The sequence below is a fragment of the Saimiri boliviensis genome, chromosome X (genome assembly GCF_048565385.1).
Source record: "Saimiri boliviensis isolate mSaiBol1 chromosome X, mSaiBol1.pri, whole genome shotgun sequence".
NCBI lineage: Eukaryota > Metazoa > Chordata > Mammalia > Primates > Cebidae > Saimiri > Saimiri boliviensis.
In genome coordinates this window covers 71,368,749-71,388,572 of record NC_133470.1, presented here as the reverse complement: position 1 = coordinate 71,388,572, position 19,824 = coordinate 71,368,749, and the positions used below count along the sequence as shown (strand labels likewise).

Below are 19,824 nucleotides of genomic sequence, written 5' to 3'. Positions count from 1 at the left end.
AATGGAACATAATATACCAAACTATGGGATAAATATAACAGGTGTAACATATATCCAATGGGATACTACCACAAAGAAAAAAAGGGAAAATAGAACAGAAGAAACATTCAAAACCATAATAACTGAGAATTTTCCCTAAATTACCAAACCACAGATCCACGAAGCTTGGAGTACACCAAGCAGGATAAACGTAAAACAAGCTATCAAAAAATACACCTAGGCATAGCATACTCAAACTGCAAAAATCAATGATGAAAAAGTCTTGAAAGAAGTCAAAGGGGAAAAACAAATACAGAGAAGCAATGATAAAAATTAAATCTGACTTTTCCTCAGAAATTATGCAACCAAGAAGGCAATAAGATGAAATATTTGAAGTGCTTAGAGGAAAAAACAAACAATACCAACCCAGAATTCTGTAATCAGTGAAATTACTCTTCGAATGTGAAAGAGAAATAAAGACTTTTCCAGAAAAAAATCGAAGGAACTTGTTGCCAGTAGAACTGCCTTCCAAGAAATGTTGAAAAGTTCTTCAGATACAGGGGAAACCATACAGGTTCATGCAGAGTTACATAAACAAAGAAAATTCATTAGAGAAAGAATATTGAAGGTAAAGGTACACTGAAAATACAAAAAGAACAACATACCAAGTTTGTCAGATGCAGATAAAGTAATGTTGAGAGCAAAATATATTATAGCATATACATTAGAAAATAGTAAAGTCTCAAATCAATAATGTAAACCCCCACCTTAAGAAACTAGAAAAAAATGCTGGACATGGTGGCTGGTCTGTGCTTATAGTTCCAACTACTAAGGAAGCTAAAGTGGGAGAGTTGCTTGAGACCAGGAGTGCAAGGTTACAGTGAACTATTATCACATTGCTGTGACAGAGTGAGATCCTGTCTTTTGACAAAATAAGATAGTGAAAAAAAGTAGAAACTAGAAAAGGATGACCAAAATAAACACAAAGCAAACAGAAGGAAGGAAATACCAAAGGTATGAGCAAAAATCAATGGAATGGAAAGAAAGAAAACACTTAACTTTAGCTTCCCCAAAATTAAACACTTAGGTATAAATTTAATGAAATAGGCACACAAGGTCTGCATGAAGAAATCTACAAAACTCTGATAAAAGAAATCAAAGATCTAAGTAAATGGAGAGACATTCCACGGACATGTATAGAACAACTCAAGTATATCAAGATTTCAGTTCTTTTCAACTTGATCTAGACTCAATGCAATCCCAATCAAAACCCCAGAAGTTACTTTTCTTCTATGAATTGTGCTTTTTAATGCCATTTTTAAGAATTCTTCACCAATCCTGAAGCCCCAAAGATTCTCTTCTCAAAGTTTTAAAGTTTTGCTTTTTATATTTAAATCTATGATCCATTTTGAGTTCATTTTTGTATAAGGTGCGAGATTTAGGACAAGGTTCATTTTTGTTTTCCTATGAATATCCAATTGCTCCACCGTTGTTTCTTGAAAAAATTACTCTTCCCCTATTAAATTCCTTTTGCACCTTTGTCAAAAGTCAGCTAAGTTGTCCATACTTGTGTAAGGCTATTTCTGGGTTCTTTATTCTGCTTCAGTGATCTATGGCTAGCCCTCTGCCAATACCACACATTCTTGACTACTGTAATTATATAATAAGTCTTGAAATTAGGTAGCTATATTCCTTCCACTTTATTCTTTTTAATTCAATACTGTTTTAGTCATACTCATTCATTTTACTTCCATATGAATTTAAGAATTATATCATATGTATCTACAAACATCTTGCTGAAATTTGATAAAAATTATTTTAAACTATGTTTAATGTAATGTGATCATAGCTCACTGCAGCCTTGATCCTCCCACCTCAGCCTCCTGAGTATATGCAACTACAGGCCCTCACCAGCCACCAGGTCCATGTTAAACTGTGTTTAACAATTAGATGTTTGCCAAGTTTACTAATCTTTTCAATTAACCCATTTTTTTAATTATTTAAAATTAATATCCTTTATTTTTTGAGCAGTGTTAAGTTTGTGCTGCAAAAGGCCAACAGGACAGAAATTTAAGCTACAGACTGGGAGAAAATGCTTGCAAATCACAAATATGACATAGAACTCATATTTAGAATATGTAAAGAACTTCTCAAACTTCAGCACTAAAGAGACACAAGCACTTCAATTAGAAAATCAAGAGACATTTCACTGAAAAGGATAGCAAATACAGGGATGATAAATAACCACATGGCAAGATGGTCAACATTAAGAACTTGTTGATCTGTTACTGCACACACCTATGAGAACAGCTAAAAATTTTTTAGAAAATATTCACAATACTAAATGCTGGCAAGAATGATAAGAAACTAGATCTTTCATTCATTGCTGATAAGAATATAAAATGGCAGTTTCTCTGGAAAACAATTTGACAGTTTCTTATAAAACTTAACTTGTAACCATATGATTCGTAATTTTCATCCTTGTGCATTTATCCTAGAAAAGTAAAAACTCTACCCAAACCTGTAAATTACAATTCAAAATGGCCTTATATGTAATAGGCGAAATATCTGAAATAATGTAAGTGTCCTTCAACAAGGAAATGGTAAACAAACAGGGGTACATACATATCATGGAATACTGCTTAGCAAGAAAAAGAATTGGGCTCAATATACACAACTTAAATGACTCTCCAGATAATTATGCTGAATTAAAAAAGCTTATTTCAAAAGGTCACATGCTGCATGATTCAATTTATATGATATTCTTGAAAAAGCACACTTACAGAGCCAGAAAACAGATTAGGGATTGTGAGGAGAGGAATAGGAATGGTGGGATAAAGAGACATAGAAATATACACACACATTGTACAGTATCAATTTCCTGTTTTTGAAATTTTGCTGTAATTATGTAAGATGGAAGTTGGAGAAGATGGAGTGAAAAATAAACAAGATTTATCTTTGAAACTTCCCATGATTTTAAAATTATTTCAATACAGAATGTCTTAAAAATTGGTTGTAAATTCAGTAAAATAAAATTTTACAGTGCTTGAAATACCAAGTTAATAATATGGAACAAAATAAAATTAATACAGGGCACATTTTCACATAGGAAGAACAAGACTGGAAATAGCACATGAATTATAGTTATAACTATATGATGTTTCAGTTTAAAAAAGAACCAGTTTATTTTTCTTTTGAAAGATTTGGTGAACTGTTTTCTTGAGAAACAAACAAACAAAAGTCATTCTCAGTTGACTGCATATTGCTTAAAAGTCTGAATATTTAGATAAATATCTTCTTTCCACTAATAAACATTTTAAAATAAAAGCCATAACTATTAACATTTTGAGGTGACTGACGTGCTAACCATCATGATTCTACCATTATAAAATGTGTAATTTATTGAAACCTCACACTGTCACACTGTACCCCATAACCATGTACACTTACTATGTGTCAATTATAAATAGTTATAAAAAGACAAAACATAGTTATTTTTATTTTAGCATATTGATACAAAATTTTTATCTTTCTATGTACCCATTTATTCCTTTAAATCATATTTTAGGTAGTATTTATTCATTATTTTACTGGGCATAACTGATAAGTTTTCTATATTTACAAAAATTCCTCCTATATTTTTCTTATAAAGACGTGGATTGGGAATCGAAGAAGGAAATATCGTTTAATGGGGATTGAAGTTCCACCTCCAAGAGGAGGCCCTGCTGATTTCTCTGAGCAGCCTGAGTCTGGTTCCTTATCTGCACTCACACCAGGAGAGGAAGCTGGGCCTGAAGTAGGAGAGGATAATGACAGAAATGATGAAGTATCCATCTGTTTGTCTGAAGGAAGCTCTCAAGGTACTTTATATGCTGAATCTCCTAATAATAGCCTTTGTAAATTTGATGCATTTTTTACTTGCTTTTCAGCTCACTGCACTTCAAGTCTAGAGTCTTCAGAACATTTGGCCAAAGAATATATTTATTTTTAGTGCCTCCACCTAAACAGTCTCCGACATCATCATCACAAGAACCATTCATCTACAACAGTAATAATCTCCCACATTTATAAATATTGCCCATTACAATTCATGCATTATAATTAAGTAAATAATTTTTGTGGGTTTTTTTTTTTTTTTGAATTCTAGTAAGCTTAGGTCAGAGCATTATAAACACATTGTAATCAAAGAATATGGCATAATGTGAAAAATACCAGGCTAGTAGTCAGGAAATCTGGATGCAACGCCTAGCTTTTCATGTGACATTTCATAACACTTTCACACAAAGTATTTAATTACTTGGTCTTTAGTTTCCTCATCCACTAAAAAGAATTAAACTGGATCATCTTGATGATACTTCTCAATATTTCTCTAAATGAGAATTCTAATAATATCATGTAATTGTACTATCTGTCCATTTGTCTTCAAGCATAGATATGATTCTCTTCTGACACATTTTTTATTAACACACTTATTGAGATTAAATTTACACATCATAAAATCTATCCATTCTAAAACCAGGTGAGGTGACTAATGCCTGTTATCCCAGCACTTTGGGGACTGATGTGGAATGATTGCTTGAGCTCAGGAGTTCGAGATCAGCCAGCACAACACAATGAGAACTCATCTCTACAAAAAGTTTTTTTAAAAATATTAGCTACAGTCTCAGCTACTCAGGAGTCTAAGGTGAGAGGATCACTTGAGCCCTGGAGTTTAATTAAGGCTGCAGTGAGCTCAAGTGATTGTGCCACTGTACTCCAACCTGGTGACAGAGTGACACCCTGTCTCAAAAGAAAATCATTCATTTTTAATATAGAATTCACTGATTTTTAATAAATTTTATAAAGTTGTACAACCATTATCATCACTGAAATCTGAATTTATGTCATTTTCATCACTCCAATAATTCCCTTGAACCCATTTGCAGTCACGCTCTCTCCCCACTCTCAACTTCAGGAAGCCCCTGATCTGCTTCATAGACTATATAAATTTGTCTTTTCTGGGAATTTCCTGTAAATTGAACCATACAATATATAGGTTTTTGAATCTATGACTGAGAAACAGAGGATCATGCCTTTTATCATTTTGCTTTTTATTTTATTGAGCTCTGTTTAGAATAATTACAATCTATTTTCCAGTTTATTGTTTGCCTTTTAATTTTGTTTATGGTATTTTCTGATTTCAGATTTTCTTTTGTAATTTTTAAGTTTTTAAATCTACCAATACTTACTTTGGGTCATGATTACAGTCTTTCCTTGTACTATAATTATGTGAATATACCCCTACATTTGCCTCTAGTATCCTTATAGTTTAATTTGTACAACTTGATATTTATTTCACCTAGAATTCATTTTGCTTCAAGATGTGTTAATACATCTAATTTTATTTTTCCAAATGGTTAACTAATTGTCTCTACACAATTTGTTGAATAACTCATCTTTTTCCAGTGAGTTGAAATGTTGATTTTTATCAAATACACACACAGACACGCACACACACACACAAACACTCTCTCTCTCTCTCTCTCTAACACACACACACACACACACACACACACACACATACATGCAGACATACACATATACACATGTGGGTCAAATGTGAGACTTCTTATTGTTACACTGATCTCATGGCTTACAACTGTGGCTTTATAAAAATGTCTAAATATCTGGTAGGGCCCTCATTCTTCTTTGCTCTTATAGTATATTGATTCTTTAGAATTGTTCAGTCATAAATTTTGCACTGTTTGAGCATACCTCTTCCCAATCTCTTTCCCCCAAATCCATGAAAGATTTTTCTTGGCATTGCATTAAATTTGTAGAATATTGTAGGAAGATGAATTCAGTTTTGCATGTATTGAATTTTAGCTAATGTTTGAACATCCATGTGGAGCTGTCCAGCAGGTCTTTGGATAATATGAGTCTGAAACTCAGATGAGGGCTTAAGACACAAGAAGAAATACGGAAATCACCCACCCTGAGGCAAAAAATATCTAGCCATGAAAATTGAAGATTTAGTTAAATGAGAAAATGAAAAACAAGAAAGGACAAGGGACAAAGACTGTGTATTGATAAATAGCCAGATTTGGACATTGGAGGAGAAAAGGGAACCATTGAAATAACATGTAGAAACAGAAGAAGCAGAATATTATGGTTTTCCTAAAACCAAGGAAAGAATCAGGTGTAGTGGCATGCCTGTAGTCTCAGCTACTTGAAAAGCTAAGGTGAAAGGATCCCTTGAGGTTAAGAGTTTGAAGCTGCAGTGTGTTCTGATTACATCTGCGAATAGCCACTGTACTCCAGCCTGGACAACATAGTGATTTGTCTCTAAAATTAAGAAAAAAACTAAAACAAATAAAGAGAATCAGAAGGAAAAGGTATCATTATTTCATTGGTCTCATGATCTCATACAAGTTAAGTAGAAAAAGGAATGAGAAGGTCGTTGAACTTGGTGTTTCAGAAATTATTTAAAAAGCAATTAACTGCATGGGGAGAGGAGAGGCAAGCAGATGGCAGTAGGTTGAGTAATGAAAGGGAAATCAAAGCTACTAGTATTAAGAGGGCCATGTATTTTGAATATTCAAGTTTCTCTCTCTCTCTCTTTCTCTCCCCTAACATTTGTTATTCATATTGAAGATGATAACAGAGAATTGAGTGTACAGGAAAATAGTGAGGCAGATTTTAAATTTATCAAGAAAATAGAAGCATTGCACCATTCCCAAGCCCTTTGTTTCTAATATAGTTGGTCCTTTAAACCATTTCTGTCATTTGCTAGGGTTTACTAAATTGCATGTGCCTGGAGATACTTGGATATTCCCAGTGACTCATGACTGTGTTTTAGAGCCTGCTGACTGGTGGCTAGTTGAATGAGATTGGGGAAGTAGGGATTTGTGTGTTTCTGTGGTTGAGCGGGTAAGCTGAGAGAAAATATTCTGAGAAAGTGCAGAAGATCCTAAGTGAAGTTTCATTTCCCAACTCTCACTTCTCCACCTAAAAGATACTTTTAGGAAATAGGTAGTTGAAGGAGAAAAGGTGAAAGTTAATTTTAAAGTCCACTTTAATGGTCCACTCTTAATGGACCACTGCTCCTACACTGACATACTTTGTCATGGTGTGTTCCTTAAACAGCTGGCACAGTAATCAAGAAACAATGAGAAAAGGAAGAAAGAGAATTTAATGTATGAATAAAAAAACACTTGATCATAAATGTAATTGTCTAGATTTTTTATTGGTGTCTTTCACAGTTGCATGGTTACCTTTTCATTCTCACAGAAATTTCAACAGAAAAGCATAAAATCATTTTCAAATACTGAAAAGAGCCATTTTTTGTACAGTTTCCTACTAGTTATGCCCTATTAGTTTCCTCATTTTGCTAATGGAGAACACTAATCTGATTGGTTTGACCAAGTGAATCATATCATCTGGCCTAAACGAATATAATGCCTTTAAAATGTGCTAGCCATTTTCCTTCTAGTTTATGAAAATGTAGTCAGATATATTTCTACTTTGAAGTCTCAATTAATTACATCTAATAAATATAAAGAAAAATTAACCTTAGATTACTCTAAAGAGTAGCTGCCCATACTGTTTCAAAAACCTAACAACTAAAATTCAGACTGCTTATAATAAGGCTGTTGATTCAGTAGCGTTAGAGTCTTCTACATATCTAAGAAGGGAATGATATCTTTAAATTAGAGTTACATATTACATATTAAAAGTCAATTGAAAAGCCATTAAAATGTTCTAGAAAAATCTATATAAGCAAAAATTAAGATTTTTAAAATTTAATGCAGTAAAAGGCAGCTTTAGTAAGGTCAAAAAAAGTACTGCTGGTCTTTTAGCAGTTTTAATTCCATTCATTTGTTTCTGAGTGGGTAGATATTTCCCTAATACAGAGCTTTTGACTTACCTCTAACTTCTACCTTCCACCTCCCACCTTCCCTTTCCCATTTCCTTTCCCTTTCCCTGTGTGGTGGTGAAGAGAAAAGAAGTGTGGTTGGGAAAAATTAAAAACAAAACAAAACAAAAAAGACTACCTGAGCTCACCCCTCCCACAATGGCAAACTCCAGCAAAAGTTATAGCTGGATGACGGAGCTCCTTAATTTCTGTAACTACAAATAATATACTGTGAAAAATACATTTATGGTTGAACAATTTTAAAGATTTTTACTATCCTTAGAAGCAAATTTTGTAAAGATGAGAACAGTTAACATCTATGCCATTAAATTTTACATCAAAGCCTCTTTTTGAGCTGTATCTGTTATATGGGTATACACATGAAAGATAATTCGACATACAGTTACTTAGTGTGAGTATATACAGCTACCACATAGAGCGCCCTCTAGAGCTTTTTACTGAGTAATAATTACAGTTTGTTATCCAAGTAGCAGAGCTGCTTTTCTTGGGGAATTAGCAGGCACATAGACAGTGTTTAGATTTCAGACATTTACAAATATTGAAGCTATCTGTAAGTTAAAGAAAACATTCCTTATTTATTGTATCACTTCACATCCTTTTATTTTAGAAATTATCAGAAGAGTTTTAATTTAAAGCTTCCAAAATAATCAAACCATGTATGAATATGTTACCAGTAAAGCAGAACTGTGCACAAATTTATGAGAAAATGAGACTAGGAATATAAGGCAAGCCTATGAAGAATGGTGCCCTGTTGATGAGCAATATAAACTCTTCTGAGGCCACTAGTGCTAATACTGGCTCTGCAGCTAAAACTTGTGACTCCTTTCCCTCCCTTCATTACATTTGGTTGCTGATTACATAGAAATTTTAATGCCTGTGACTTGATATTTCTAAATAATTAGTAGGTAAAGGCTCCTCTGTCTGTGAACCATTCTTTTAAAAAAATTCAAATTGACCTATTTTTAAGATTCCACATATAAGTGACATCATGCGATATTTTCCTTTCTGTGTTCAGTTATTTCACTTAGCATAATGTCCTCCAAACAAATTTATTAGTTTGTTCTAGCACTGCTATAAACAAATACCTGAGACTGGGTAATTTGTAAAGAAAATAGGTTTAATTGGCTCACAGTTCCATAGGCTGTAGAGGAAGCATGTTGCTGGTTTCTCCTCAGGGAGGCCTCAGGAATTTATAATTATGGCAGAAGGTGAAAGGGAAGCAGGCAAATCTTACATGACTGGAGCAGGAGGATGAGGAGTGGGGTGCTACACACTTTTCAACAATCAGATCTTGAGAACTTACTCACTCTCACAAGAACAGCACCAAAGGGGAAATCTACCTCCATGATCCAATCACCTCCCACCAGTCCCCACCTGCATTATTGGGGATTACAATTTGACATGAGATTTGGTAGGGGACACAGACCTAAACCATATCAGGTTTAATCCATGTTGTGGCAAAAGGCAGGGGGAAAAACAGTCAAATATATACAGATAGAGAGAAAAAATGAAGAGGTTACCAGGGTCAGAGTTGGTGGGAGAGGAAATAGGGAAATGCAGGTCAAAAAATTAAAAGTAGCAAATATGTAGTATGAACAGATCAAAAGAGCTAACATGCAACATGAGGATTACTATTAATAAGTGTACTGTATTCAGAAGTTTTGCTAAAGGAGTATGTTACAGCTGCTTTAGGGTGGGGATGGGCAACTAGGTGAGGTAATGGATATGTTAATTTGTTTCACTATAGAAACAATTTATATATGGGTGTGTGTATGTGTCTATCTTATAACATCATGTTGTAGATCTTAAACATAGCCAATAAAAGTTAATTTTTAAAAAATCTAGAGGAGGAGACTAAAACATTTAAATTGTATTTGTAATGGACTTTGCATCAAAATTTTGGTAAGATTTTCCTGGATATCTTAAACTTGAATTCTCTATATGGTCATATGTCAGTTCCTGGATCAACTATTTTTCTCTTAAAAATTCGCCAAGCTCATACGAGGCACACCTATATTTCTTTCCAAGAGAAGGAATGGACTTAGAAAAATTGGGGAGGGCTGATAAATATTTTTGTTCTGCTTCCTAAGGTGAAATAAAATGTCAGTTACTGCGAGACCATAAAATTCTACTAGTATTTATTCAAACAATCTCCATGACATGGCTGTACCAAAAGAAAAAAAGAGAGAGAGAGGAACACTGCTACTTTGGTTTTCTAAGAGGCTGGTGGAGGGTAATCTAAAACAGAAAAGATTATACATGCAGACACCCTGTGTCTTGAACCAACCTGTTCCCCTAGCTCAGCCTGAAGAGCTATTTAGTAGTCTGGTTTCTCTGAATTATTTGTTTCTTTTACTTATTTTTTCATTTTTAGAATATTGAATTTTGATCAGAAAAGGGATACATGTTCATTTTAGAAAGTACTAGGAAATACAATAAAAAATAGAAACAATCCTATTTGTCAGTGATAACTCTTCTGAAAATAAGGATGAGGGGATATTTTTGCACTATTTTCTCTTTGTATATATACAGGAGTGTGTGTGTTACATTCACAAAACTGGAAATGCTCTGGATTTATGGTTTTATATCATATATTTGAAAATTATTTTATCACCTTTTATTTGAATGAAAAAATTGTTCATTGTAGAAAAATATTTAAATACAAATAAGCAAAAATAAAACAGAAAAATTAAAAATCTCCCATAATTCCATCTAGAAATACTAATGGCAATGTCTTCGTGTAAACAGTCCCTGTATTTTCTCTCCATGAAAATTTCCATATTTGTATAAAAATTTATTTAAATTTTATAGTAAAGTATATATATTTTAAAATTAAGCTAATATTATATGTATCCACACAAGAGATTTTGTTACCTTCATTCTTTCACTTTTCAGTTGTCCATTAATATTTTCCTTATTTTTTTCTACTTCAGTTTTAGTGGCTTCATAATATTTATTATAGAGATATATTCTAAATTTCTCTATTCTTCCATTGTTAAGGATACAGTTTTTGTCCATTTTTTCATTACAAATAGCACAGTGGTGACCATCATTGTATTTTCTCCAATACCTACTTATTTCCTTAGAATACATTGTTTAAAGTAGAATTGCTCATCAAAGCGTGTATGAAATGAATTTTCCATTTGTATCATTTTATAATAGATAAATTATTTAAATTATCTTGAAAACAATATTCTTAAGAAATTTTGCAAAATGAAAAGCTAATTTATGGCATTTTTTTTCTATAGAAGAGCCCAATGATGTTGTTCCAAATGAGGCAAGGGTTCATAAGGAAGAGGACCACCATGCAGTATCCACAGATAATGTGGTATGTACATTTTGAAATTATTTTCCCATTATATGATTGATTTCATGCACAAAGATCCAGTTGGTGAAAATATTCACATTTTCAGAATAAAGTCTTGCTCCACTTCACAAACCCAAACAGAGCTATTTCAAGTGAAATTATATATCTTTTAGGGTTTACTAAATGTAATTTAAAATATTATCAGTTGTATCACTAATTTTTTGATTGAGGAGATTTGCAAATATAAAAAATTCAGTACTTGGTATCTATATGATATTTTATACATAACAAGCTATTTTTCCTTAATACAGTTAGTAAAGAGCAGATTTCCTCCTATTTGACAGATGGCAGAATTAAAACAGAGTTTAGTCTGAGTTCACGAAGGAAACCTTTGTTAGTTGTGGTGCATGTATGCAAGAATTTCTGACTCAGTTCTCTATTCAGAACATACCTATCTATAATGTGTTTGAAACTTTTTTCCCCATATTAATAGTTAAATTATACTCTGGTTAGTCATCTTAAAAATCACAATATAGGGCCGGGTGCGGTGGCTCAAGCCTGTAATCCCAGCACTTTGGGAGGCCGAGGTGGGTGGATCACTAGGTCAAGAGATCGAGACCATCCTGGTCAACATGGTGAAACCCCGTCTCTACTAAAAATACTAAAAATTAGCTGGGCATGGTGGCACGTGCCTGTAATCCCAGCTACTCAGGAGGCTGAGGCAGGAGAATTGCCTGAACCCAGGAGGTGGAGGTTGCGGTGAGCCGAGATCGCGCCATTGCACTCCAGCCTGGGTAACAAGGGCAAAACTCCGTCTCAAAAAAAAAAAAAAAAAAAAAAAATCACAATATAGGAGGAAAGACAGTATTAAATGTTTGAATGGCAAATAGAATAAGGTTGTGTGTAAATTAAAATGGGTTTTGTGAAAATGTAAAATTATAGTGATGCTCTCTATGAAGCTGTTTTAGCAACATTTGTTTATATTCTGCCCTATCAAGTAAACCTATAATCAAGATGGCATTAAGAGTCAGACATAAAGTGAATCAGCATTCTGTTTTACTGCAGTCACTAAAAAATAGCCCCATAATTGAATTTTTTTGTTACAAAATGGCTGTGACTTTAGGATTTACAATGATTTTCAATACAAGCATTGTTTATTTCACACTATAGTCCTGCCACGTCTTTAATAAAAGTTGAACGCATAAAATCGTTTTGCTATTCTTTTGTTAAATAACAACATTGTATAACAATGTTTTCCACAAGCAGAATATAGTTTAGGATTGTATTTTCCTGATTTGAGTCCTGGTTGATTGAAATCAATGTTTGACCCTTCTAACACTAAGTTCAACAAGCATACAGAAAAACAGATCTGATTGTGAGGCAAAGTCATGTTTTCATTAGGTAGCTACTAGTAATTGTTTTCCGTGGTTATGAATTGTGCTAATCTTAAATTCCACCAAGTAATAATCTTCTGCTTCAGATTTGAGGTTTAGTGTGCAAGTTATATACGATTTACAAATTGAAACACCTTTCCCTTTAAAGACATGCTCGTTTTGACCCTAAATTTCTCTGCATTGAATCTCCTTCGCGGCAGATATTTGAAGATAATGAATGAAGTCATTGCATAGGATGACTCACAGTCATTTAGGGACCTAATTTTTCAAAATGCAATTGATTTTTAGAAACAAAACTCCAAACTTTCAAAGGCTGATTTCCTCTGCCTGTAACTTTTGAGTGTCCCCAATTATTCATAGATGACAAATCAAACAGACATTTAAGAGCTATTTAAATGCACACATCTACACAGTGTTCTTTGGGGTGCCCCTCCCTGAATTGCCTAGGTACTTTTTCCCTAAGCCAGTCCAAATATGTGAGAATCTAAAAAACATCAAAAATAATCAAATCTGGCCGGGCGCGGTGGCTCAAGCCTGTAATCCCAGCACTTTGGGAGGCCGAGGCGGGTGGATCACGAGGTCGAGAGATCGAGACCATCCTGGTCAACATGGTGAAACCCCGTCCCTACTAAAAATACAAAAAACTAGCTGGGCATGGTGGCGCGTGCCTGTAATCCCAGCTACTCAGGAGGCTGAGGCAGGAGAATTGCCTGAACCCAGGAGGCGGAGGTTGTGGTGAGCCGAGATCGCGCCATTGCACTCCAGCCTGGGTAACAAGAGCGAAACTCCGTCTCAAAAAAAAAAAAAAAATCAAATCTGAGGTCTTGGAAGAGCTGACATGATTAAGCCCCAAGTTTATAGTGATTAGAATAGAAAACAAAGCATTGGATTCATCTCCAGGCAGCAGTAGAAAGTAATTTCACTGCTGCTGTTTTCCTGATTCAAAAGTCTGCAGGTCACAAACCCTGTAATAGTATCATATCCTCATACGCAATATATTAAATATAACCATTCCAAGTTCGTTTATTACATTTAATCACCATATATAAATGTATATGTATGTGTGTATATGTATATATGTGTGTGTATACACACACACACACACACACACACACACACGCTGGGTAGGAAGCCTGATTTGAAATCCTGCCTACAGCATGTTGCTATTTATGTGCTTGTTCTTAAAAGACTGTCTAGTGACTGAATATAGCTTAGTTTTTCCTTTTATAAAAATTTTATTTTGGGTTGGCAGGGTTTAAATATTTAAAGTTGTCGTTTCTTAACTGCATTTTTTACATGCAAAAGAAAAGATTAGAGCTGATTTTATTTATACCTTTGGTTTTTGCTTTGATAAAAAAAAATCGCATGATTAGAGAACTTGGACCCTCATGGTGGAAGCTCATTGGTCATTTTTTCATCAATACTGAACTGTTTTCTTCATTTTTTCAACATATATTAAATTAGCATTAGTACCTACTGCTGGCAAGATATTGTACAAGCTATGCTATATCTTAATTTTAAAGCTAAAGATAATTTAATCTGCCTCTCTCCTCTCTCTTTCTCCCTTTTCCTCTCTCTCCACCTCTTCATTCTGGATGTTACTCTTCAATGAAGGAAACAAATCACCATGCAATTTTTATCATTACATCATAGATGCCTGCTTTCATTTAGTTGTCAAGCTAAAGTTGTGCAGTGTGCAGTAAATATGGGAATTTTTGAAAACTGTATTTGATTTTGAAATATGTCATATTCTGATATTTTACATTAGAAGTCACAAAGTGGCATATGGAAACATAAAAAGGAAAGCTCTATCTATCCATTTTATATTTGCCATTAAAATAGACCACCATTACAGAAAATGAATTTCCTGTCACTGGAGGGTGCTATTTAAGCAGTTTGCCTGTTTTGTTAAGAATATTGTAAAAAGAAATTTTCTATTTTAAATAGAATTTTTGTTTTTTATTTACCAAGCACCTAACAGTTAAAGGTAGAGGGAGGTGGCTCAGACACACACTATGAGGAGCCAGTTAGTTATCAGAGTTTATTCCAGATAACCTAGATTAGATAACCTGAACATCGAAGGCATATTTTATATACATTGCTGAGTGTAGTAAGAATGATGTGATATATATTTTTGAAAACTTCTCTGCTTGTGTTATAGAAAATAGAAATTATTGATGATGAAGAAAGTGACATGATAAGTAATTCTGAAGTTGAACAAGTAAACTCGCTCTTGGATTATAAGGTAGGTAATTTAAAATTATGAATTCATTAAGATTAGGTATTAAATGAGGCAGAATTTTACATACCTATGTTTCTCCAATTTAATAAGTTAAGCATTCTAGGGTTCTGCATTAATTCTATCGGTCAGAGTGCTGGTTATTTAAATTATTGCTGTCTGGTTTAGGAGTTATGATCTTAAGCAAAGAGTTTGCTGAACGGAGTAAGTATTGATAGTATATGGCATGGTGGAGGCAGTATACAGTGGCGGTAAACATGAAATGTATGACAAAACTTTTCTGAAGCCAATGTTCATTTGTAAATGATGGTAAAAGGGATATTTTTTTCCAGTGGACTTTGCTAATTTTATCCTAAATTTTGACTTCCTCTGTAGAAAATTAAAAAATATATAATAATATACCTGTTTAAATATATGTTTAAAAACAATTCCCAAAGGAAATACAGAATGAATATGAATAGAGATGACCTTTTCTTAGTGTTGTTACTAAACTGAAAAGCTGACTTTGACAGGGTGTCATACATAATTTTTAAATTAAAGCTGATCATAAGCTATCAGTCTGTATGTCAATATGTTTTCTGCATAGGTTTATAAAAACTGTCCCTTTGCTAATCATTGTCCTATCTTACTAGGTAACTTTTTGGGCCTTCTGAAATTTTGGCCACGCAGTCCTTTACATACACAAAAGTTTTTGTCATGGAATGCCATCGGTGTTCAAAGCAGAGATTAGTAATGTTAAAATGTTAACAGAAAATAACATTTAATCAGAAAATACATCTGTCATTTCCTCAAAAATCTTCCAGTTTTACTGTAATTGAAACGTATGCCATTCAACAGATTCTGTTTTACAAATATTCATAACATGTCATGCTTTAAAACAGTGAATGTTATAAACACAGAAGGAAAATATCCTTTGAAATTTATTTCCTAAATCATCAAAGAGCATGATAAAATCCCATATTTCGACTGTATTTCCAACTAACAGAATTATAAGGTTTGTTGGTTCTAAAATACAAGAGATCATGATAATCTTTCCTACGTGGTCACATAATATTTCTAAATGCCCAGTTCAGGATTACAGTGTCTCTGCATGCCATAACTTGGCACAGGTTGTGAAAAATATAGACAAAAAGACTGGATTGCACAGTTGTTAAGTGTACTCCTCTTAGCACTCACAAATATGTCAAATAGGCTTGAGCCCAGGACTCAGAGACCTCTATCCTCCTGGGTGGCAGTCTACTTGAAAAAGTTTGGTGCTAAAAACCAGAGTAGGGTAGGGCAGAGTGTGCAGTACAAAAAGTTAGTTAATATTTCCACTAATTCAGTGTTTTCCGTTGTAATAAATTCTGTAGAAACAAGGGATCATTCATTACCCCGTTAGGGATGTTTTTTATATGCTTTATGTAACTGCCTCAAGCGTGGCAGTTACATAAACTTCTTTTCTTTATCCCTCAAAATTCAACACCTATATAGAAAATATATCTTTTTATAATCATGATTTAAAATTTTTCAACTCACATCACGTGAACCTTGTTACTTCTAAAGGAAAGGTAAGTGAAACCTCATATAGCAGTTCTTGTTACTGATTTCAGGATGTTTTAAAAAGCCTTACCAGTTTAGAAATTTAATCTGTCTTCAGAGAAAATTTTGTACTCTAGTTGTATACACATACTATTATTTATTCTTTGGGGATGAAAACCAGGATGTTAATATCTTAAGTACCATTATGTGTCACTTAATGATGGGATACAATCTAAGAAATGCATTGTGATGCAATTTTGTCATTGTGCAAAATGTCATAGAGCGTACTTACACAAACCTAGATGTATATAGTCTATTACACACCTAGGGTATATGGTATAGCCTATTGTTTCTAGGCTACAAACCTGTACAGCATGTCACTGTACTGAATACTGTAGACAATTGGAATACAATGGTAAGTATTGTGTGTCCAATCATAGAAAAGTTAATGCATTGCACTGTGATGTTATGATGGCTACATCATCACTAGGCATAGACATTTTTCAGCTCCATTATAATTTTATGGGATTATTATCACTATACGTGGCACATTGCTGACTGAAACATTGTTATATAGCATATGATGATATATTCATCATAAACTTCTTGTAAGCAGAGGCTTACTTTATTCGACTGTGTGTTACCTGGTTGAGAGCCTGACACATAGCTCTTCAACTATAACTATAGTTAAAGTAGTTGCTAAGTGAGTAAACAAATGACCTAATTTATCTTTGGAAATAATTTTAAAACTGTTATGTAAGTATTCATTTATATAAAATAAGGAGCTGGATTATTATATTTTTCCCAACACTGAATCATACAGTCTTTCATTATTGAGATTTAATGTAGCAAATTGAAAGAATGTTTCCAATGGTGCATTTGATAACTAACACTATGCAACCATGAATACTCCTTTTGGTTGTAGTGGAGTTTGTGATTGAGATACATCACTAGAAAACCATGTTGTTAGGAATTCTACCTAACACAAAGTACTTATGAGACATATTGATGGGCTCAGTACCTGAGGCAGCACTAACTGCATCATAAAATAGCACCTCGGACTTGGCAGCCATTAATAGCCTGCTCAGAGATCAAAGCTTTGGTCAACGTGGAACCTGGAATTCTCCTTACAACCATCTAGACGAATAATTAACAAAGGTTATTCAAACTGTAGGTAGGGCTTTAACAGCAATAAATATAAGATAGATCTTGTTTTATGAAATTCAGTATCTGATGTTATGATACTAGTTTCTCTCATAAGTATTGATTTACTTAGAAAATCTTGAAAGTACACATAAATTACTGCCTGGTATCTAGAGAGACTTTAGTAGGCTTGCAAAGCAGCTCTGAGAAGAAAACGTCTGCAATATTAAATTATCTTAAAGCTGCTTATTTTTTCCAACATTGCATAAATACTGAGGAGAAATATTAGCATGAATAATTGGAGATCTGCAAACCAAAAGATGCTTCATGAATTTTGCAAATGTGAATCCATGCTTCTTAACACACTGTGAATGCAGCTCAGAAGAACTGTGCATTTCAACTAGATACTACTATAATGATGATGTATATCTCCTGCATTAGACGAGGCTTCCTGGTCAGCACTTTACTAATACTGCTGCTCCAGCAGTGAATACTAATAAAACAAAGGTTTAAAATTAGTAAAATATACCATGACAGGAACATGTTGATGCTTACTTGTAATTTATCTTTTTCATATAATTTTTAATATAATTTTATAATGCTTACTTGTAATTTCGATTTTTATAGAGTGCCCCTGCATAAGAAATTTAACTTGTGCAGATGATTCTCTTGATATTAAACGTCTGAAAAAAAGGAGTTTTATAGGTAAAATAAATGATATAGTAAACATGTTAATAAATTGAATATGATAAATACAACAGCATCCTCTCAATTGAAACAACAAAAATACCCATAGAACCAATGAATTTTGATATAATTTAATTTAATTTTTTGAACAAATGTTGTTCAAAAATAGGCTATGATTTTGAGTTCAGTTCTCCCAATGCAAAGAATAGTCATAGACTACTTTCATGTTTTTTGGAATTGTAACTGACTATTTATTTGCAATAATCTTTACTTTTTAATTGTAAACTGACAAACAAGAATTGTGTATATTTATAGGGTACAAAATGATGTTATGATCTATGCATATAATGTGGATTAATTGAATCAAGATATGTAACATATCCATCACCACAAATACCATATTTTGTGGTGAGAACATTTCAAATTTACTCATAGTGATTTTGAAATGCATGACATATTTTTATTTACTATATTTACCATTCATGAAATTCAGCATGAAAAAAAGTATTTTGTTGTTGGAAAAACATGGAGAGAATTGGAAAACAGTATGCTAAATGAAATAAGCTAGGAACAGAACTCCCACCATGTTCTCACTTATGTGTGCAATCAAAAACAATCAAATTTCAAACAAGCAGAGAGTAGAATGGTGGTTACCAAGGGCTTGCAGGAGGTTGGCAAATAAGGCAATGATGGTCAGAAGGTACAAAGTGTCAGTTAGACAGAAGGAAAAGGTTTTATTTCCCCCATTTGGAATATACTTTATTTTTAACCAGGTTAATTGATGCATAATTTATCTACAATAAAATTCATCTCCTTAAGTATAGTTAGATGAGTTTGACAGGTGGACATAGTTGTGTAAACACCACCAAAATTTGTTTATTCACCTGCTAATGAAGTCTTGAACTGTTTCCAGTTTGGATCTATTATGAATAAATATGCTATGAATATTCATATATATATATATTTATGACATGTGTTTTCATTTATCTTGGGTAAATTCCTCAAAGTAGAATTGCTGAGCCTTATGATAAGATAGATTATGTTGAATTTCTTAAGAAACTGCCAAAATGTTTTTCAGAGTAGCTGTATCATTTTACACTTTCACCAACAATGTATGTATTAATAAACCAAAACTAAAATTCTAAGCTCCCCAGTCATCTAAATAAGCCCCTTCTCTTGGCCAAGGGCATTCCAAAGTTAACCTGAAAAATTAGTTCAGGCCATGATGGGAAGCGGGAGCTGGCCATGCCTCATTATACCGTCCTCTCTTTTGGATTACTGATAAAACGGATTCTTTAAATCTGATGAGAAACATTTACAATCTATTCTCTCTGAAGCCTCCTACCTGGAGGCTTCATCTGCAAGATGAAACCTTGGTCTCCACAACCCCTAATCATAACTCAGACATTCCTTTCTATTGATAACTCTTACAAGCAATTGTCAATCGGAAAATCTTTGGATCTGCATTTAACATGGAAGCCTCTGCTTCCAGTTGCTCCTCCTTTCTTGTCCAAATCAACATACAACTTACCCATATAGATTTATGCCTTGTGTCTTTCTAAAATGCGTAAAACCAAGTTGTGGCCTGATCACAATCACCTTGGGCACATTTCTTGTGATCACCTGAGGGCTGTATACA

The 19,824-nt window shown here is 33.5% G+C and overlaps 1 protein-coding gene across 4 annotated transcripts in view; it reads left to right on the top strand.

Moving 5' to 3' along the window:
• Positions 1-19,824, top strand: part of HDX (highly divergent homeobox) — a 162,636-nt gene that overhangs the window by 127,842 nt on the left and 14,970 nt on the right. For all 4 annotated transcript variants that reach the window (XM_074392345.1, XM_074392344.1, XM_074392343.1 and 1 more), the window contains 3 exons: positions 3,632-3,839; positions 11,143-11,222; positions 14,757-14,840. In XM_074392345.1, the coding sequence (XP_074248446.1) occupies positions 3,632-3,839; positions 11,143-11,222; positions 14,757-14,840 (372 nt within the window). The remainder of the gene's footprint in view (positions 1-3,631; positions 3,840-11,142; positions 11,223-14,756; positions 14,841-19,824) is intronic.